This window comes from Stylophora pistillata, chromosome 13 (assembly GCF_964205215.1).
Source record: "Stylophora pistillata chromosome 13, jaStyPist1.2, whole genome shotgun sequence".
Taxonomy (NCBI): Eukaryota; Metazoa; Cnidaria; class Anthozoa; order Scleractinia; family Pocilloporidae; genus Stylophora; species Stylophora pistillata.
This window is the reverse complement of record NC_142531.1, coordinates 20,855,828-20,877,499: the sequence shown is the minus strand read 5'-3', so window position 1 is coordinate 20,877,499 and position 21,672 is coordinate 20,855,828. Positions and strand designations below refer to the sequence as shown.

General features: G+C 37.6%; 2 protein-coding genes across 3 annotated transcripts; one reads left to right on the top strand and one right to left on the bottom strand.

Moving 5' to 3' along the window:
* The first annotated feature begins 864 nt into the window (after positions 1–864).
* Positions 865–7,626, top strand: LOC111340473 (bleomycin hydrolase). The gene is made up of 8 exons (XM_022947323.2): positions 865–1,064; positions 2,063–2,443; positions 3,607–3,699; positions 3,873–4,028; positions 4,954–5,106; positions 5,960–6,027; positions 6,303–6,420; positions 7,086–7,626. Exons 1-8 carry the CDS (start codon positions 897–899, stop codon positions 7,395–7,397), a joined length of 1,449 nt encoding a protein of 482 aa, XP_022803058.2. The 5' UTR covers positions 865–896; the 3' UTR covers positions 7,398–7,626.
* A 5,603-nt stretch (positions 7,627–13,229) lies between these two features.
* LOC148718117 (uncharacterized) lies at positions 13,230–21,329 on the bottom strand. 2 transcript variants are annotated; one of them, XM_088743528.1, is made up of 5 exons: positions 21,145–21,329; positions 17,348–17,413; positions 16,722–16,766; positions 16,089–16,163; positions 13,230–14,173 (listed from the first exon to the last, which is right to left on the bottom strand). In XM_088743528.1, the coding sequence occupies exons 1-5, from the start codon at positions 21,316–21,318 to the stop codon at positions 14,147–14,149; spliced, it is 387 nt and encodes a 128-aa protein (XP_088599654.1). In that variant the 5' UTR covers positions 21,319–21,329; the 3' UTR covers positions 13,230–14,146. The 2 variants fall into 2 exon arrangements, with proteins under 2 accessions (XP_088599654.1, XP_088599655.1); XM_088743529.1 differs by lacking the exon at positions 21,145–21,329 and adding an exon at positions 17,677–17,910.
* Positions 21,330–21,672: the final 343 nt, after the last annotated feature.

The following is a 21,672-nucleotide window of genomic DNA, read 5'->3' as shown; positions in this document are numbered from 1 at the left end:
CGTAATTCACAAGCTTAGAAGATCTTGCTGCAAATACAGACGTCAGCTAGAAGCCTGAATCTGTGAAAACGAGTTGGATCAGTACGTGATAGTTGTCGAAACAGTGTTTTCTAAAAATTGACTGAAATTTGCCTATCATTGTAAGATTACTGCTACGTAACATAATTGTTGTAGTGTTAATAAGTGACTCGAAGGTTCACTTTGCTTTGGTCTCTTGCCCGGAAGCTAGTGTACTTTTGTTACATCGGTAATAAATAGATTACATCTATACTAAGGTATCATTACGTACACTTATCTCGATAATGCATATTTTGAACACAGCCGTCCACTCTCGAGCAAGTATGTTGTTGCAATGCAATGTTTCTTCAGTACTTAGTCAGCATGAATTGTACGACATTGTTTTCCATGTTCATAGACGAAACCTACCAAACGTATATTGCAAAATACATCTTCAAGTAGGACATTATGCACTGGATGTTAGTCATACGCACTTATATAATGTACAAGTCGTATCGAATAAAACTCACCACTTCAGTTTGAGTTTTGTTTCAACAGCTAAGAAGTACCTTTGAGGTGAAACTCCGGCAGAAATCCCGGCGCAAACATCAACCACAACTATTAAAGCAATGAGAAAAGTGAGACTACATTTAACTTGTTCTCTTGGCGCGAACGCATTTTTAAACTAAAAGAGGGTGTCAAAGATGATCTAACAAAGAAGAAGCCTTGAACTTTGGAGGTTCGAACTATAACTTACCCCAAAAATGAAATTCAAATCTCTTCAGGATTCATCACTATCCATAACCAGTCTCCTTTGGAACCTTTTAGACACGGTCGCAGAGGACTGGAATAAGCTGGAGACGAAATACCAGAAATCTGGTTTCAGGCAGGATCTAAACATGGCGGACAGTGGGGTGAAGAGTGATCTTTTGTCTGAAATACAGAATGCGTTTCTCAGCGAAAAACGAAATCTTGTAGTTCAAAACTTTGGAACTCAATATGATCTACTCGAAGTCTGTCTTGAGAGAAGTGTGGTCGAAAAAGTCAACCATGTCTACAAACACAAGGTTAGAGAACCAGACGAACGCTCTCGTGAATGTACGGTTTGTACATATCAAAGTTCGCGATGATTTGAGTATTGTGGCATAATTATTGCGCTAAGCTTGAACCAGTCGTAGGTTTACACTCTAGAGCTACAAATCTTCTGTTTGAAAATATGAAAAGAATGGTTGATTTCGATTTTTTTTGTTTTCTCTGCTTCGAGCAGTGTAGTTTTGTCATGTGATTAGTAATCGTGTGACGTTGCCGGCTCGAGGGATTATTTCCCCACTTTCATGCCTGTTAGTACTGTTTAAGTAATGTGAGAGGAAGCATCAAAACCCCAGTTAATTGAATGTGATCTATTAAGGGTGATCAGCAAACATTGCATGATTAATTTCCTTATTACAATCACACAATGTATATGAGTCAGTCAATTTTAATATATAGGGTAAACGAAGTACGTTCAGCAAACTGTGAAAAATCGAATTTTTTCCCATACTCTTTTTTTAAAGATAAGGAGTTATGTTGTATCCGCAACCCAGCATTTATTTGGACTTTTGTCTGAACTCATAGTTATTGTATTTACTAGCGATAGGTACCAGTTTTGAAGAGAGTTTCTCTAAAAAACGCAAAGAGATATTTATAAGACCTAGACATTTGGCTCCTGGTGCAGTTCTTTGAGATTGGAACATCATGAAACATGTCATAAAATTCCAAACCCTTTCACTTCCAAGATGTCATTAATTATTCTCTTTATTGCTTGCCATACAATTATTATGGAGTTATTTTAGAGAATTTAGTATTGGATCAACTAATAATCCCTCAATTGATATTTTTCTCTATTTTCTCATTAGTTCTCTACTTGGTGTGTTACTGATATCATAAGGAGAAATTCTGTTTTGGTCACTAATGAGAGTTACAGGATTCAGTGTTTAATTTTATGTTTGCTGTATTGAAATTTGATGAGTCAGTGTGTTTTAGATGTTAAAGAATTACTGTAAGACACATTTTATATATTTTTCAGGTGAATGAAGTTAAACCAGTAACAAACCAAAGGGCATCCGGACGATGCTGGATATTTGCATTTTTGAATGCAATTCGCCAAAAATTTGTGCAACACTTTAACTTGGAAGACTTTGAATTTAGCCAACAGTTTCTCTACTTCTGGGACAGAATTGAAAGGTCGTATTTTTTCATAAATACCTATGAAGAACTTGCTCGGAAAGGGGAAGAACCAGATGGACGTTTGATGATGTTTCTTCTGTCCAACCCTTTAAATGATGGTGGCCAGTGGGACATGCTTATCAACCTGGTAGAAAAATATGGCCTGGTGCCGAAGGCTGTGTGGCCTGAAACATTTACCTCTAATAGGTCCATGCGTTTGAGGCGGATAATGAATCACAAGGTATGATATGAAAATCAGCATACTGAGGAAAGATCTCAAATTTTGATATCATGACCCCCTTTCCTATGAGTTCAACATAATTGTTCAAGTGAGGCAGGGTTTAGGACATTCTACTTGGTTTTCAGATACAGAAAAATCTTGACAGGTCTTTTTGTACTTGCTTTGCTTGAATTGAATTTGAAACTGAATTTGTCCACTGCCATGGACTGATCTTGGCCACTCAGGCTACTTGCAACTGTCTTGTAATAACAGACCATCTGATAGGGTGCTGAAAAAATGGAAACTTATGCGGAAATTTTCGGCAATATTATGCGAAAGAAAGTGATGATTATGCAGAAAAGGTGCCAAATTATGCAGAAATTTCTAAAACTTAATAAAGTTGTTCCCTTGGCTTTTTCCAATGTATAAAATACACGTTAATGTCTTACTGAGAATTTTAGTCCTTTTATGACATGTTTGACCTTTAGCTTCCATTCGTGGACAGGTATGTCTTTGTTCAAAGCAGTTTTTTCATAGTTTTCGTTGTTGAGTTTGTCCGAAGCTTAGTAACCAGCCATTAAATTGGATAAGGAAAATTGAACACCAGAAATCAGTATTAAAACAAAAGTAGAACCCAGGCCCATCACCAGAAGATGCATGGAACGCCTGGCGGTTTAAAACTGTTTACAAACGAAAGGCGTATTTTCGTGGCTGTTTTGGTTGAATAACTTCTTGAAAATGATCAATCTTTTGGCTATTTTTACTTCTGAGGATGGTAAGCAGTTGCTTTCTTGCTTATATGTAGAAATTTTCTAGTTTTATGTAGAGAAATGCCCCAAGGATGCGGAGGATGCAGAAGTAGGCAAATAATTTATGCAGATCCGCACCACTGCATCCTGTCAGATACCCTGTAATAACAGCTTAAAATGCAGAGAAATCACAGAGGAATTGAGAAAAAGTAGGAGTTGTTGCAGTACAGATACATGTATTTAGGCATCAAACTCTGCAAAAGTTGTTGACTGTGAAAAGTTCATTTAGGGCCAAAAGGTAATTATTTTGACCAGATGAACCAATGACATGTTATCAAGTAGTTAGCATAACTCTGGCAGTTGCTGCCTTGTTTTGAAATCCCATGATACAGTCTTATCTTTCTACTTTGCTTGCAATAAAATGCATCTTTGCAGCTGCGAGAATATGCTGTACAGCTTAAAGAACTGGTGGACAAGAAATGCAGTGAAGAGGAAATGAAAGAAGCCAAGAAGAAAATGATGACAGAGGTGAAAATTAGGTCATCGCTGTTTTGTCCTAGGTTATAATTCTGAGCTGCCTCTGATCATATTCTTTCCAGGTTGATGTTGATAACAAAGATGCATTGATTACTGACATAACCAAGGACAGAGCATCTAACCGAACCACTTATTTTGTTTCTTCCCCATTTTCACAATGTTAGGTGTACCGTATAACAAGCATATGCCTTGGCACTCCACCCAAGACTTTTGAGTGGGAATATACAGACAAAAGTAAAAAGTATTTCCAGCTGTCAGGATTAACCCCACTTCAATTTTACAATGAGCATGTCAAACCAGTCTACAACCCGCTTGACAAGGTATAAATTCATGTACATGTATTTGGACAAAGCTCTCTCTATTGGTTCAGTGATATGCAGTACTCAGTCAGTTTAAATGAGTTGTTTTCATATGTGGTAGAACTTATGGGTATATATTGAAAGGTTAACCTAAGCTTGTTATTTATATAATTTTCAGTGATCTCCACCATAGTTTACCATCAAGTCACTGCCACCAACAACAGTCCTTCTCAGGACTACACTCACCCGGACGATCAGACTACACCTTCACATGTTACCCCCGGGTTCAAACCATTTACTGCTTTACCATCTTTGTTCCATATAATTTGAAGATAGATAAATATTTATTACTCGTTTTGTTTTCTTCTTCAATAAACTAATGTCTTGTATGATTATAATTTTTGAAAGATTACCTTCTATTGGAGATTATTCCTTTGACCCTAACAGCTCAGTGAACTGAAAGAGAACCTTTCACTCTGACAAAGGGCTAATGCACAATACATCGGCTTTGAAATTCTTTACAGTGGCCAATTTGCATCTTGAACTCAGTTAATAAAACCATAATTACATTGAAAAAGAACCAGCTGAGAGGTTGTCACAATTTAAAAATAACCAACATGGAAAATTTGGTCAACAGTTTGTCATAATGAACAACAATAACAAAGCTAATCGTGGTAGGGCAAGACAAGTGCAAGAATAACATAAATCGTCCAGTATTTAAGGAAAAAGAGTCATTATTTTCACAAAAAATAAGAAGTCATTTAAACTTAGAAGGTGTATCTATGTAACTACTATTTTAATGATCAAGGGGATTTGATTATAGTTTTCTTCTTTTTCTAAGATATATCAAATAGCACAGAATGTGTTACATGTAGGAGAAGTTCAGAGATCTTGCCAATATTATAGGCTTACCATTGGGTAATTTTATCTTGGTCACATGTCTCAGGTGTGCCTAGTGAATGATCCTCGCAATCCTTACAACAAACTGCTGACAGTAGAGTACCTCAGTAACATGGTGAATGGACAGTGCGTCCTTTACAACAATCAACCTGTGGAGGTTCTCAAGAAGTTGACAGCTGCATCTCTCAAGGACGATGAGGTAAATGATGTGAAATATTTCTCTTCTCTCAATGTGTGAGAGGCAAGGAGCTGCTTCCTGTTGGTTGTATTGGAGTATTTACAGGCCCTTTTAAGATGTGGCTCCTTATTTTTTATTTTTTGTGTCCCCCTTATAATGTCAGCTAGTTGGCTAGCACATAATTTTGCAAGGAGTGTGCCATTGACTACCCTGCGAGCAGAGGCCCTTTGATCTTCCCTAGATTAGTCGGGAAGAGAAAGGGAAGAAGCTCCTAAATTCTCTTCCCGACTAGTCTAGGAAGATCAAAGGGCCTCTGCTCGCAGGGTAGCCATTGACCAATCCAAAACATGTTTCACCCACTCTTGTCGGCAGTCAGAATTCAGCATTCACTTCACCTGCCACCTTTTAAATGCCAGTTATGAATTTAGAAATGTAAATATTGCCTTGATGTATAAAACGTGCTGTTTAGTTCCTTGCCACAAGAAGATGTTTGGATGATTTGGAGCCAGAGGGAACAACTTGCATGGTTGCAAAAAAAGTCTGATTAAAAAGTAAGGCTCCATGGCAAAATATTCCTCAGGCTGTGAGCAGTCACCAGTTGACTGCAAAAGCATGATTTAAAGAAATACAGGGGCTTTGTTTCTTGAGTAGTTGTCATACATTAAGAACAACATGACTGGTATTAAAATATTTTGGTCAATGGTGTCAGTTTTCGGTCGATTTGGGAACCAGCCAGTTGTTTTTATTGAATTACCAGTTTTATACTCTTTTATTCTGATCTTTTAAACACTGTATATGTATGGGTTTAGTTAAAGATAGTTTGTAGAGCATTCACAAACACAACTTTCAAATAAATCTATTTTCCTTTCCTCAGGCAGTTTGGTTTGGATGTGATGTTGACAAACACTTTGAAAGAAAGATTGGAGCACTTGATATGGAAATGTGAGTTTATAGCAGTGACTTTCTTCTCGTATAAAATTTGTTTGTGTTGTGTGAGAAAATAAGAACAATGTGCTTAATTTAAAAGACAGATAAAGAAACAAAGAATGCCAGTGAGATGATTGATGTGCTTAATTTGAAAGACAGATAAAGAAACAAAGAATCAGTCAGACAATTGGGTTTTTTTTTCATATGTTGCTACAAGGTTTCTGTCATGAGAAATAAATTTTCCTGTTTTTTTTTTTGTTTTTTTTGTTTGTTTTGTTGTATTTTTTCAGTCATAACTATGATTTGGCATTTGGCATTTCCATGAAATATTTAAACAAAGCACAGCGTTTGCTGTATGGTGGATCGCTCATGACCCATGCTATGGTGTTCACTGGATTTTCCTGGAAGGTAAGAATAACATGTTCTAGTCGCACGGTTAAGAAAACGAAGCGCTATAGTAAACAGCGTAACAGTATTGGCGGAGCGAAAAAAAGCCAGAGGGCTGGATTGGGTCAGGTCACGTGACATTTGTTACTTGGCTAGACCCAAACCTCTCTCGTCTTTTCGCTCCGCCGCTCCTTTCGCGTTCTGTTTTACGAACTAAACAACCGGGCTATGCAAAGATGAGAAGCGAAACGAGGATCCAGTGATCTATTTGACAATTACTTCACGAGCGCGCGTTGGATATGAGATGATATATATCCAAAGAGGCGCGTAGCGCCTCGTTGGCTATCTATCATCTAATATCCAACGCGCGCTCGTGGAATAATTGTTAAATATACTGTTGTTGAAGCTTCTGTTTGCCTTGTGTTGAAAAAGTATGATAATTGAAGAAAGAAGGATGGCGCATAAATGCGACTATGGTATATTTTACTTCTTTAAAGCAGCATGGTGTACTTTAAAATACGTGGTAAGACGGGAATGATAAGGATAAAAAGTCAGGGAAAAAGGCTGCGTGGGAAAACACTTGGTGTCACTTAAACTAAAAATTCTGAAATGTATGAAATAAGAGGATAGGATCCTGGGACGAGTATAACCTTCATTTACCATTTGGCCTTTCCTTTGATTTTCAGGAAAACTCGAAAACCAGCGACACGGAAGATCATTCAAAACCGGTCGAGGAAGGTGGCACAGCGGACATAGAAACCATAAAATGGCGTGTGGAGAATTCCTGGGGTGATGAGAAGGACAAACCAGGTTATCTTATGATGACTGACACCTGGTACTCAGAATATGTCTATGAAGTTGTTATAGACAAGAAATATGTCCCTGCTGATGTGTTGGGTGTCCTGGAACAGCAGCCAATAGTGCTGCCTGCTTGGGATCCGATGGGGTCCCTGGCATGTGTTTTGTGTGACAATGGGGAACATATATCTCATTTGTAATGATTAGCGTGCTTGCTATTTATCGATTACTTTGTAATGCACGTTTTCACGATATCTAGCAACTATATATCTCACTTGTAACAATTTGGATAATAATGATAATAATCATCTTTATTGGGGAAACTTTTTCATAACAAATATGGTTTTCAAAAAGGACCTCGAAACTAGATATATATAGTAGAAACAAAAAAGCAATAAAATTGCAAAGGGATTAAAAAGATACAAAAAATGCATAAAAATTAAAAATAAGTATAAATAGAAATGAAACGCAAGTAGCTATATTAAAAACTTAAAAACATTACGTTTAAAACTATTGACATTCTTTGAGTCTTTGATCGTCTGACTGAGGGAGTTAAAATCGGAAACGGCATAATATTGTGTTCTTTGCTTCCCCCAATTTCTTTTGACACGTGGTAATCTAAAATTGCCTTTGTCACGTGTATTATGCCCATGAAGTATGTGTTGTCTAATCAAGTCCATATTGATTAATTAGGCCATTGATGCATTTGTATACGTGTACACACCTTCTTTGAAATCGCCTTTTCTCTAGAGGCAGCCACTTAGAACGGCTAATGCCTCAGTGTAGGATGAGTACAATGGTCTATTTTAAATAACTTTAGCGGCCTTATTTTGCAAAACTTGCATACTAGACAAAGGGTAATATGTTTATCGCCCCATACTAGATCAGTATATTCAAAAAGGGGCATAACAAGACCTTTATAGAAAAGTAAACGCGCCCTGAAAGGCAATAAATGCTTTATACGCTTGAGAAGTCAAAGCCTTCGATTGATTTCCCCAATAATTTACTATTATTTTAATTGATGAGGTTGTAATGCACATTCTTGAAATATTTAGCTAACATTGGATGGGTGTTTTGTACAATTCTTTTCCCAAACGTTCCAGCAGACGATTACATGTACCGTATTTCCTCGAACAAGTGCCCACGTTCTAATAGGCGCCCTTCTCCGAAAAAGCACCCACCCTCTCGGCCATAATATCAAACAAGCGCCCGTCTCAAATAAGCGCCGCACCCCCCCCTCCCCTCCTCACCCCCTTCTCTCTCACTTTCTTGAATAGTAGGGTTACTTTACTTTACTTTAATCATTTTCTCAACAAACTTAACACATAGAAAGCTGAGGGGAAGGCCAAGAAACAGGAACAGGTTCCCTTACAAAAGGCCACCCAAAAAAGAATAACACTACACAAACCTAATAATAAGTTAGGTTAATTCAGCGTCTAATTGGTATAAATAAGCCTTGCAAAGACTTAAAATCAGAAAGAGACTCAGACTTTCTGGCATGCATAGGTAAACAGGCTTCAACTGTTCTAAGGAAAAAGGAATATTTTAGCATGTTTGTCCTCGCATATTGAGTTATAAATGACAGATCAGCATTTCAAGGGAACCCCGTTTATATCGCCACTTCATTCACAACGTATTAAGCTACAACTTCAGCGGAATCAGCACAGGAGGATAAAAAGCGCACCCCTCATTTTAGCGCCTTCCTTTCATTAAAGCGCCCCTCCTTTTTAGCCGAAATTTTAAATAACCGGGAGTTTATTCGAGGAAATACGATACTTCCCAACTAAGATTCATAGACACGTATATGCCAGCTTACTGGAGGCGCAGCAAACGCTGATTAATTTCCTTACGTATATTGTTTTGCTGCTAAGCATTCCATTTATAAATTGATAGTTTCAAATTTGACAGCCTGAGGACAGTGCGTTTTTCAGAAATGGTTTTCTCCTAATATGATCTGTTTGTTTCCAGAGTGAAAGTCAGGTGGTAGTTGATTCAAAGGAAAACAGTTTTTACTTTCTAATTATGTGCTTACGGAAAATGTAAACAGTGACGCGATGTATGATTTTCCATTTGTTCGTTATGTATAACTCAGTTTTAAAAAGTGAGCAAAACGATAGAAGGAATGAAAATAAAAGCAAACAAACAGAGCTCTATACATTTCCAAAAATTCGCCAATCTTCAAACAACTGCTGCTTTTGAAAAGTACAAACAAATGGCGAAGGGCATCTACTCAATTAGAGCATGCGCTGTTTTCAATGGTGTCGAGGAACCGCAAGGGAGGAAAACACAACGAAAGCTAGAATAAAGGTTGAGAGCATCATCAGCTAAGAAGAACTCAAAGTAAAAACAGGCAAACTGCATGAACTCGCGACTGGTTTTAGTTTTGTGTCTGATTTGCTGAAAGCGCGTGGTGCCAATTTTCTAGCCCAATAACAGAGCGATGTACATTAGGTAAGGATTTAGAACCCAGGGACAGTAGGTGCGATTTGGGGGTCAATGCGTTTACTTAACCAACTTTTGTGCCACTGCAACAAGATAGGAGACACTAGTTTATAGCTTGTATAGCTGTTTAATTTGTAATTGAGACTACATAATTCTAAACAACTGTATCTGGGCATAGAAAGGCTATGCATTAAATCTTCTGTTTATGTATTAGTGGAGCTTGCTTGTTCATCAAGGACAGCGTGCAATTCTGGCTCCTGTGTCCACCTTGTCCCTTTTACCCTGTCGCAAGATCATATCAAAAGGTCAGTGGTTATAGCCATGGCTTTATTTTGCCTAAAATTAAACAAATACCAAGTTATTTTTATGAGTGACTGCTAATAGTGATGATGATGATAAACTAAATCAGAGCATACGACCATGGTAAAATTCCTGTTCCACTCAATTCCGATTGCTGCGACTCAATATTTACAAAAATGGAGTTTAAGTGAACTCAGCATTAACAAAAAAAGCTCAATCTTTCGTTGAATTTCCACTTATTATCTTTAAGGTATGAACAAAAACACACTCGATTCCAGAACGTTTAATTTACAGCACTTACCTAACCGAAAAAGTGTTGATATCCGCCAACTTTCATGAACTTCAATTCAGGATACAAATCAGTAAAGAGTGAACTAAGCTTGTTACTGGGGTTTGTAAGGAATGAAAAAGAATCTGAGTATAGGGGGAGAAGATATCGAGACAGAGGAGATCAAATTAGGACGACCGAACCCTTGACTTAATCACCATCTTTCTTAAAATTTTCTTTAGTCTTTCATTGGGAGTTGTATCCACCCAGTGGTGTGCAGAGCGGTTGTCGCATACAAACCTATTGCACGGCTAAACTCGACCTAACTCTCGAAAGACTTCGTTGAAAATTGGTTCGTATAACAGCTGACTGCCGAGTCCTAAGGCCTCGATCACGTTTGAATCCTGGGGAAGGAATTTTTTATTGGTCCTTTAATATGATATTGTTTTTTCCAGGCTTGTGACAATTTGTTTATTTTACTGAGACGGTAAAATTGACAGTACAGGAAGAAAGGACTTTGGTTTCATATATTTGGACGTTGGTAAACAGATACTTTTTCACTAGAGACAGCCGGTTTTTCTTTCCTGAAACAAATATTTACGTATGTCATAAGTCAAGACATGCATTTCTGTTTGAGTTTCAACCATTTGAAACGTTAGGTATCAAGAGCAATTCCCTTTTAATCGAAAAAACGCTCTTAGATTTGATGACATCAAGACGCTGCTCGGCAACGATTTGAGACCTTCCACGATTCTTTCGACTTTGCCCAAAGTGACGCTCTGCGTTCCATTGCAATAATCTCCTCAGGGAGAGTATTGCCAGCAATCCGTTTCGTCAATTTAAAGCCATCCAGCATTTTTCCCCCCTACTTGATGTTAACTCTTCTAATTATTCATGTTGAGAATGCCGGACATCTGGAGACTCACGGAGTCCTTCTAAGATTCTTGGGATCTCCAGCGGACCCCTAAACACTGCAACCGATGGAGAGTGCCTCAACGTAGTTTTTTTCACTACTTAATGAACAGTGACTGCAGTTTTAGTAAGCCTCTCATCTAACATATTTAAGGTTAAACTGGCCCTAACTAATAATTTGTCATTGGTTATGATAATGTGATGGCAATTGACTTCTGTTACCGTATGTACTTACTCTTCAACCTTGATATCCACGACTTGTTGTTCATTTTCAGTCTTCTAGTGGAAAATTCACGCAAGAAAAAGAAGTTTTTGCTATCACTGAATAATTCTATGGTAGAGCTAACAGAACATCAGTTCCTAAAGGAACGTCAGAAAGTTATATCTTGCTGATTCTGACTTCGTGAAATTTTAAGGAAGTTTTGCTGGAAAGATGCTGGACTCGGCGCACAAACAGCATGCAAATGTAATGGGAGAAAGTATGAGAAAGATTCCAAATGCATGAGCTGTAACTTCGTCCATAGAAAAAACTTCCCTGTAAAGTTCTTTTCATTTCACCTCAGTTTGAATTTGCCAAAGTGAATTAACATGAGTATTATAGCGGGGTCAGTGCCTGCCAAGCGATCTGTCTAATATTAATTGGAAAGCACTGCACAAGTGAAAGATACATGTTTGGTTAACAAAAAGGAAGTGGCCATTTTTGTAAGTAGGGACACAAACTTTAAAATTGCCATTACACCTGGTGCTGAAGAACCTGGGTGAAGAACACCAATATACAGTTGCTTTACTTTTTTCTGTTTAAGATATTAAGCTATTGGGTCTTAAATCTACCCTCGACCCTCCTTGTGATGGGACATGAAACCCCGCAAAAAGAATGAATAACATGAAGGAAGTGAAATAAATCTCTCGACGGAACATGGTACCTTTTTCACACAGATGTGAAAGAGGCAGTCTTCTGTGAATCTTTTGATGTCTTAAAAGAGCTTCGACTCGGCTATAAGTACGAATCGAGAACTGACTAGACAGGAGAGGAAAATCTCCTGCGATAAACTTCTTTACATACGAGCTTATTTTAATTTGATTTGTCTGATCTATTTTTAAAATCATTTGTATAGTGAGAGACAAACTAATCAAAGTTTCGGTGATGAAACAGAGAGAATAAGTCCCCACAGTGTGAGATTTCTATAGATTTCTGATTGATATCAATTATTTCCAACATGTAACTAATTTGTGAAGGTGTAGTCTGATCGTCCGGGTGAGTGTAGTCCTGAGAAGGACTGTTGTCGGTGGCAGTGACTGACGTTTCGACAACCTGTGCGGAAGTCATCATCAGAGTCAAGTGAGTGATTGTTGTCTACTGACACATGTTACCCCCGGGTTCAAACCATTTACTGCATGTAACTAATTTGATTCGAAAGGATTAAATTGTCATGGCAAGGGGCCGTTAAAGTGTCACTTCTGCCCCTGTCTTTTGACAGTTGCCATAGTAACTGCGACAGTGTTAGGGATTTCATGATGTTCTATAAATGTAAATTAACAAAAGTTTAGGCACTCAATAAGGTGTATTTTAACCATGAAGGAAATCTAGTTTGTAGTCGAGGGAAAGATGTTTATGTGTGCATCAAAAAAACGTAGAGACACGAGCATTCATATACTAACATTGAATCGCAATTTTTTCGTCTTTTTCCCACGCAACTCTATTGCTATCATAATCATGATTGTTATTATTATTATTATTATCATTATTTTAAGTGTGGTTGTTGTTTTTCTTATTTTCATGATGTGACTTGAAACGCCGCAAAAAATATGAATAAGTGAATAAGTAAGTGAAATGGATCTGTCAATAAATTTTTTTTTCGACGCAACATTATGCCTTTCTTGACGCAAACGGGTTTTTCTGTAAAACGTTTGATGTCCTGAAACAACTATAAAATCTGTAAGTGCGCGATAACATCAGACGGGAGAGAAAGATTTCTTGCAATGAAGTTGTTCATAACCGAGGGTATTTTAATTCAATTTCTCTTTTTTTTTTGTCTTGGAATCATTTTTCAAGGAGGGACAAACTATTGGTGATTGATGAAACAAAGAGTCTGAAAGTTCCCTCACTAAGGAAATTCTAAACGTTTTTTATTGATATCTACCACTTGCTAACTTTCAACTAATTATATTGGAAAAGGCTAAGGTATTAGCACGTTAACCCAATAAGTAGAACTATAATAGCTGACTGCGCAACTTAAAAAGTTTTTTTTTGTATGCACTGAGACAAAGCCACACAGACAGACTTTTTGAAATAAACGATGATACAAGGTAAGAAGGCATCTGGCTGATAAAAATCTACGAGTGGGTTCCACAGCTCTGTTTTAATTAATTTCTTGTCAGCCAGCTCCTCAATACAAACTGAAAGAGATATGTCATTCTTTTCATTTGTTCTCCAGCAACCCCAAAACATCTCAAATTATTTAAAAAAAGTGGTTTCACCTTGACACAGCTTACGGCATTATTGCAAAAATGAGTTCGCACTCAACGGGTAGTGCGGGACTCCATGGTTTTTAGTCAACCTTGATTGGTCGATTTTTAATTTGTTGGAATCTGTTGTTTTGACTTCTGATAAGTTTTCATCGAGTGCATGTCACCGGATTCAGTTGGATGCACCGCAGATTCTGGTTGAGGTTTCACTTTTTCCCTTTCCTTTTTATATCAGACCAATTTTGTATCAACTTTTGCCTTTGATAATCTAATTCACTTTTATGGAAAAAGAATCCCTTTTTTAATCCTTCAATAGCCAATAAACGGATTTATTGATGTTTCTTTAATAACAGCTCATATTCGTTGTTTACCCTGCTTTCTATAAAGTTTAACTTAACAATGCAAAACCTTACCACAGATTTCCAGGGCTGCCTTTATTTCAATTAAGCCGGGCTACATTCTTAAGCAACCAAGCTACATATAAATCTTATATTCTTCATAAAATTACTACAGATTGTGTTTTTTTGTTCATCGTCAACTGTGGTGTCGGATGGTTTTTGCTCAAGCTCCTACCTTGTCTCGTTTCACCTAATATTGACAAAAAATAGTTGGAACATATTTAAATGAGGGTCTTGAATAGTCTTAATCAATAGATAACTTCCTAGAAAAGTTCTATGAAAATGATCTTTAATAAACACTGATTAAACTTTGGTTAGCAAAAATAAGAAAGAGGTATTAAGAGCATGAAAAAACCATGCCCCCTCCCACAAGGGTGAGAGGGGGGGGGGGGACATGTTGCCGTGCGTCTCATCAGCAACAGATCATATATGACGTCAAAATGTGACAAGGAAATAAAAGAAGAGCTTGGGGCGAACCGGGTGTGTCATGTTGTTAATGATAACATCTTGTTAATGGTAACGCTATCCATGTGGCTGTTCTCTAATAGATCGCAATCAAGAACCAATCAAATTGTCTGTAAAATTCAGCTTAGTATAATAAAGGAAATGGCATGAATACCAGCATTTAGATTGGCTCTTACATGTGATCTATTGCAGAAAATATACATGAGTGATGTCAACATATTTACCCTCGACAAAAAACCTTCACAGTGCTTACTTTCAGTTAGGCAATCTCTATGGTGAAAAAGCCTGGATGGATTACAAGCAGCGTTCTTGGTAACTTACTTTAAAACATCACCAAATTAAAAGAACATCCCATGCATGCCATGCCAGACCAGCAACATTTTGGCGTGATATTAAACTTTTTTTTTTTTTTTTTGCATTGGCTATAAATTTTCTTTCATCATTTCTACTTTTCCAGCCCCTCTTTCCTTAAAGCACCAAGGTAATTGCCAATACGATGAAACGGTACTGACTCCGACCCCGGTGGTTGGCTAGACTTCGATTTGTCTTGTTGGCCAAACTACAGGGTACAGAGTAATTTAAAATATCATGAGTTTGTGGGAATCGATGGTGAACCGATCCCCCTTTTGGATCGTAAATAAAAGTAAAGAAAATATTGACATATCTACCAGTTTTTTAGAAAGAGATGCCCCAACTATCAGACCCTTGATTTTTTTTGTCAGTTTCAAAATCAAAAAGTTACAGGATCAATAACACATACAATTAGCCACCGCGTTTTTACGTACTTCCCAGGGTCAGACAGGACAAAAGATCCGTTCAAATGATATCTCTCTCCCTCCTAAAATAAGGGGCATACGTGTAGTTAACTTGAAAAAAACTGTTATAAATTGTATCCATAAAACGATATTTTGTATTTCAAGTTAGGTCTCTTAAGTTCGTTTATTTTACAGGATGTGGGATGCGGAAGGGTTGCATGGGAGACAAATATATATATCTTATTAACCAACCGCGAAGGCCGTACTGGGAGAATATCGGCCCGAGGTCTTGACAGTACGGACCGAGCTGCGCTCGGTCCGCACAATGAAGACCGAGGGCCGATATTCTTCCAGTACGGTCCCGAGCAAGCTTGGTTAAAAAGAGATTTATTATACGACTGAAGTTCAAAGGGACACAAGTGCGGTATCATTGGGGACCACTCGGGACAGTGCCCGGTCCAATACTTAGACAATATTGACCGGCAATAGAGCATTTTGATTGATTGATTTTAGTTATTGGCCCTCTGACTGCTCGAGTCGTGTAATAATTTACAACACTGCCTTCCAGCGTCATTATACCACCTCTAATTTTTACCAATGCAAAAAAAAATTTTGTGAAAATGGTAGCCACATGAAGTCTTTGACTGTCTATTTTTAAATTATTGGGGATTCAACGCTTTTGTATCTAGGCCGCTCACCCCTTTGAAATTGTGCGTTGTGAGGGTGCGCAGTGGACTACTTTAAAATTGCTACAACTAGATAACCGCCAATCAATTAATCAATTGACGGTGTGTCGACAGACCTTGCCATTAGTATGTTGTTGTCGTAACAAGTAAATTTCCGTAATGCCTATATCCTATTCTAGATCTTAACTTTAGAACTTACTCTTGGTTCTTCCTTCAACTCCCTATTACCAAGCGCGTGAGTATAGCTCCCCGGCATAGTGTGATACTCTTTATTCTACGATACAAAGAGGAAAAAAATGTATTATTCATCGTAAAATTACATACCAAGCTGAAAGGCAGTTGTCAAGGATATATCGATTTTCTCGATGAATTAGGTTCCCACCCATCTCGCAGCCTGCTGTTTGTATGGGTTTGAAGTTACGAAGCCACGATAGGAAAGACGGACGAAAACGTGGGGAAAAAATCAAGAGGCAGATCAATTCTCCATTCGAAGTTCATTAAAAATCGTTTTCGAAATTTCGTCGCTTTCATTTCCATCAGTCACCCGAAAAATTCCCTGTCGTGACGATGATATTAATTGCACACTCAAATAACCTCTTGGTGGGTATAGATCCAAACTCCTCTTAGAGTTCTTGTTACGATTATAAGGGTGACAGTGGTTGCCATGATGTATTCACTGATTTTATAGTGAGGTGGGGAGGAGGTGGGGGCGAGCGAGCAAGGTTTTCAAGCCTGTTAAAAACAACCCAGCAAGATTCCTCTTAACTTGTTATTTTTCGAAATATAGCAACGCAAAATAGGGATTCAAAACAACAAATTGCGCAATATTTACCATATCAGGTGGATTCATTCCATCCAGTTTCTCCGCGACTGAATTCTAATTTTGAAACGGTAACAAGTTAAACTTTTCGAATAAGAGTGAATAGAATAAAAAGATGGGTAGATATTTTACAACCTCGATACACAATCTCAAAATTATGTCATACCCACAACCCAGTTTTCTATGATCCGGTACCCCTCAGAAACGTAATGGGAAAGGAGGATATGGTGGGCAACCCTACCAGTCATTTAGTACTGATGTATCCTAAGAACAGATTTCTTATCTTTTCAACAGAGGAGCTTCTAAGCTATAATGTAATAGTATGATGAATCTTCATAAAATGATAATATTCAGGAAATCCTCCAGGAAAAAAATGGTCTTAGCAATCTCTTTACCACTTGTTCCTCGATCAACAATTATCATTGATATTCCAGCAAAAAATCAATGTAATTTTTATATCAATATTTGTAGCAAAGCGTCCAAACCCTTTTGACCAGACATAACTCATGTTTAAAAACTACTGGGAACCCTGAATTGGCCTAGATTGTCAGCTACTTCTGTACGGGCGATTAATGCTATCGGTTCCCGTACGAATAATGCCTCGAGTAATCAAAACGAAATTGGAGCGGAGCACCTACCCAAAAACCCAATGCCTCGTCGTGGATTCCTCTCTTGGTCTGAGTCGCTTTGTAATCATCTGGTATCTGTAGGGAAAGAGAGTGATGATGCTGCTGTCGCAAGAGGCGTAACACAGTGATAATCATGTTATATGTTGTGCCTTTATGTTCGTAGAGGTATAACATGTTGATGACCAAGTTATGTGATGTTTTTATGTTCTTCATGAACGAAAATGATCAAGAAGATTAAGAAATTCTCTCCATCAAGCAGGTAGAAATGTTTGAATGCCTAAAACATATAACATGACTTCGTCAGGGCTATGTGGCTGATCAAGAAAAATAAAGCTTACTCGTATTAGCCTTCGTGGCGTTGTCTGATGAAACAGCAAGGAAATGGATAGTGCTATGGGGAAGAAAGAAAATTTTCCGCAAAACATGATGCCTGTAAAATCTGGTTTATGTTGTTGTACTACCTTGAAATTGGGTTCTCGCAGATACGAGATAAATTATTGCTTTTGAGTTACTGGGCGTACATCAGAGAGGCGTTTAACAAAAAGAAGTTTGTTGTGACACAAAGGGGAAGGACAACAATGGAAGAAAGACTGACCTAAGTTGAGCTCCGCTGTTAGCTATATCTTTGACCAATTTTAATTTTGATGTGAAGTAGGATCTTGTTCTTTTGGGGGGGGAGGGGAAGGGGGGGGTAAAATTGAGGTTATGGTGTCAATTCATCTGGTTACCAGTGGGACTCCAAAATTCAAACAAAAGAGAAAACAGTGTTTTTACAAATTGAAAATTGAAGAAGCAGTTCTTAACTTTGACATGAATTACATGGAGCTTTGAAAGGAACAAATCCTGCATGATTTGAAGAGATACACGATTGTCTTCTTTTGAACTTCAAGTACACTTATTTACCAATAATATTTTTCATTTCTGTGCCTTTTGGTTTTGTTAGGAGCCAGTTTATGTGATCAATAATTGCATGTATATCATCATTTATTTAATTCTGGAAGCGTTGAATAAGTAAATAATTTTAACCTTTGAAAGACCTAACGGGTGACGAAGGTCCCCCGGATTGGTTTCTTACTTTTCAGGTCAGAGATGACAAAAAGGTGATTTTTTTTTTTTTTCATATTTTCGTATTAATCTTTAAGTTGGTACATTCTCTCTTGGAGATACTACAACTTGCATGGTGACGTTTCTTTTCCGATCGATTTATCATCTATGTCAAAACAGTTCTCTCTTTCTTTGCAGCCTGATGAGTAAGACAAAGAATTAATCGTACTAAACAATCCAGTGACATTCGATCTAGTTATCAAGGTCACTTCCATTTATACATAACCAGTATTGAGAGTTTTGCTAAATTTTACCATATGGTGATTCTCACATAGGACCTTTCATCTAGTTTTAAAAACGGGTTCCTTTAGATAATCTCTTTCGTTTTTTAATTTTAAATTACAACTTCCTCTTCCTCTCCCCTCTTTGTGTTCTTTTTGTATTCACGCGCGGCGTTCGTGACTTTTCAAGTAAGCCAATCACATCAAAGAGAGTTAGTTCTTTTTCGTTTTGGAGTTTTCGTTTAATAAGCCAATTTGTTATCCCTTAGTTCGAAATTTTAAGAAGTTTCAGTCTTTACTTGATCAGAATATTGTGGTTATTTTAATACATTTTATTTAATACATAATTCTGCGGATTTTTTTAATTTAGCCTCTTTTTACATTATTGGATTTTAACAATCCTTTTGATCTGTGCTTGTTTTGCCATCACTGTTTTCCTGTTACGATTAGTTTCAAAATTTCACCTTATATTAATGAGAAAAAAAGAAAGCTAGAGAGAAATTCGGGAAATGGTGGGACATTGTACAAATCGACAGATGGCGTGACAGCTTTAGCTCTCCCCTCCTTGTTTTGTAATCCGATAAAACACGCTCTTTCAACCAATGACAATGGGCGTTACATCCGAACTGAATCATAACTTCGATTGACTTGAAACCATCCGATAATTGAGATGGAAAAGCAATTTAAATAACGGTGATAATAGAACTAAGAGGAAAGCACTTTGGTCTGAGATCGTACTCATAATTTTCAAAATGAAAGAAAAATTATGAGAAAAGGAAAGGTTTTTGGCACAAACTTTGCAAAAATCCCCAGCCAATTTCATTGATTACTTTACACAGGCTATGCAGTCTGATTAGTTGTTCAAGTTTAGTGTTGCCTTCTCATTGGCTGGGGAAAGATTAGGGCATAAAAATAGTGTGATTCACGAATAAATCGCACTTTTGAGAGCCAATCACACTGGACAGGTGGCCAGTGATTTAAAAATAGAATATATGGAGTATAAAACGGTAATGGTGTTAATGATGGTATGATCTTGGCGATGTTGGTGACGATCGGAAATTGAATAGTTATTTGTGAAAGACTTTGCCAAATACCTCAACTGGGTGCTTCCGTTTGGACAACACACCGCTGTATTTCCCGAGACTATGACGCCGTGTGGCAAGAGACTATGAAGACAAAAGTAATTGATTACTTTCAAAGAATCGGCGAGAACTACCCGAGAATTGATACCCTCGGAGAATTAAATAAGAGAAATAGTCTTGATATTTAAGGACATCTTTCCAACTGCACGACAACTAATATACAAGAGTTATAAGGGTTACATGCATACCCAAGAGCACATGTAGATATGACCAAGAAATTAAAAAAGTCGCATCCCTTTTAGACCTATATCTCGTCACTATTTCATTTATTAGATAGAAGGTAACTTACATTATTACACGACTCGGGCAGTCAGAGGGCCAATAACTAAAATCAACCAATCAAAATGCTCTATTGCCGGTCCAATATGTTAACGAATGATCGGTGATTAAAGGGTGACAGTTTCTTGGGTATTGAACGTTTGCAAAGGGGGCTGTTACAAAAAAAAATAAAAGAGGAGCCTAGAATTTCCTTGTATTAATGGTATATTAGTCCAGTTTTTCACTGATGACTTAACCCCTATGAAAAAGGTTCTTGCTGATACCTCAATGGAGTGCCCCTTTTGAACATTGCACTATAACTGTATTTCCCAGCAGAATGCAGTTCTCCTGGTACAGTAAACTATAAGTGAGAAAAACATTGAAAACCTTGAAGGATCGATGTATCTTTCTCAAAAATTGATGTCCTCGGAATACTTAATAGATGAAATGTATGAACTCCATATATTCATCGTATCAGATGAAATATAGTTTTAATATTTATTGATTACAAGGACAGTGCCCTAACTATTTGGCCACACTGCCTCCTACATGTCGTACAACCGCGTCGCGATTACATCTCACCACATATTTGTACAGGAGAAAAAATGCAACTTAAATAACTTTTTCTCCTATCATAATCCTTATCAAAAAGCTTTTGAGTAGTTGGCCAAATAAAGATCGAAGCGACAAATCCTCAAAAGCTGCAAGAGAATAACCAAAGTGAAATTAAAGCTCTTCATTCACCAAAGAGGAATGATTTCGGACCGAAGTATCACAGAATCAAACTCTCGACCCAAATTCTGGTAAGTCATAACATCTCTGTCAAACGCAAGGTTTTTCTTCTCAAACCATCAGCTCACTATCGCATACTTACTTCCAATATTTGTAAAAATTCCCTGATACCTCGGCGCGGGTACGCACAAATACCACTAGTGAAGTGAAATTACAGCTTCTCAGACCTGTCCAGGTCTAGAGTTTTCACTCGTACCCCTCAAGTTGCAATAATAGCCTGCGCAGTAATGTTGAATTCGCGAAGAGAGAGTAAAACTTTGTACAGTTTAAGGTTCGAATTCAAACTTACTTGGTCTTGTGATGGTAAAGGATGACACATCATGAAACGCGAAAACGTAATCATGGGAAAGAAAACTTCTCTGCGAAATTTAAACATGGCTTTGATTGCAATAAAAAATGCAGCCAGGGTCACACACTGAGTGTGCAGGAAAACTTGAGGCTTTCGATACCCTACCTGATTCATGTCAGAGACAAAAAAACTATATAATCAAAGAGCGTTTCATTTAATTTCTCAGTGAGGTAGATAAATAGATTAACACCTTCCTGGGAGGTAAAAGTGATCAGTTAAAACAAAATAAGAAATTTCCATCAAAAACTATAAACCAACGAAAAACTCTACGCTGTACCCATTTGTTGTCTGTTAAAAGAAACATTAACAATGGCATTTAGTGCTATGGCTTATATGCAATCAGTCGTAGTTGGCGTATCGTAGTACGTATCGTTGTCAAGGAAAAATTATTTCCACTTTTTTCATCGAGCTCCAGCTTGGGAAAACACGAAGCGAGCGTGAAAGGCGAGTCATACAAGAGCTCGCCTC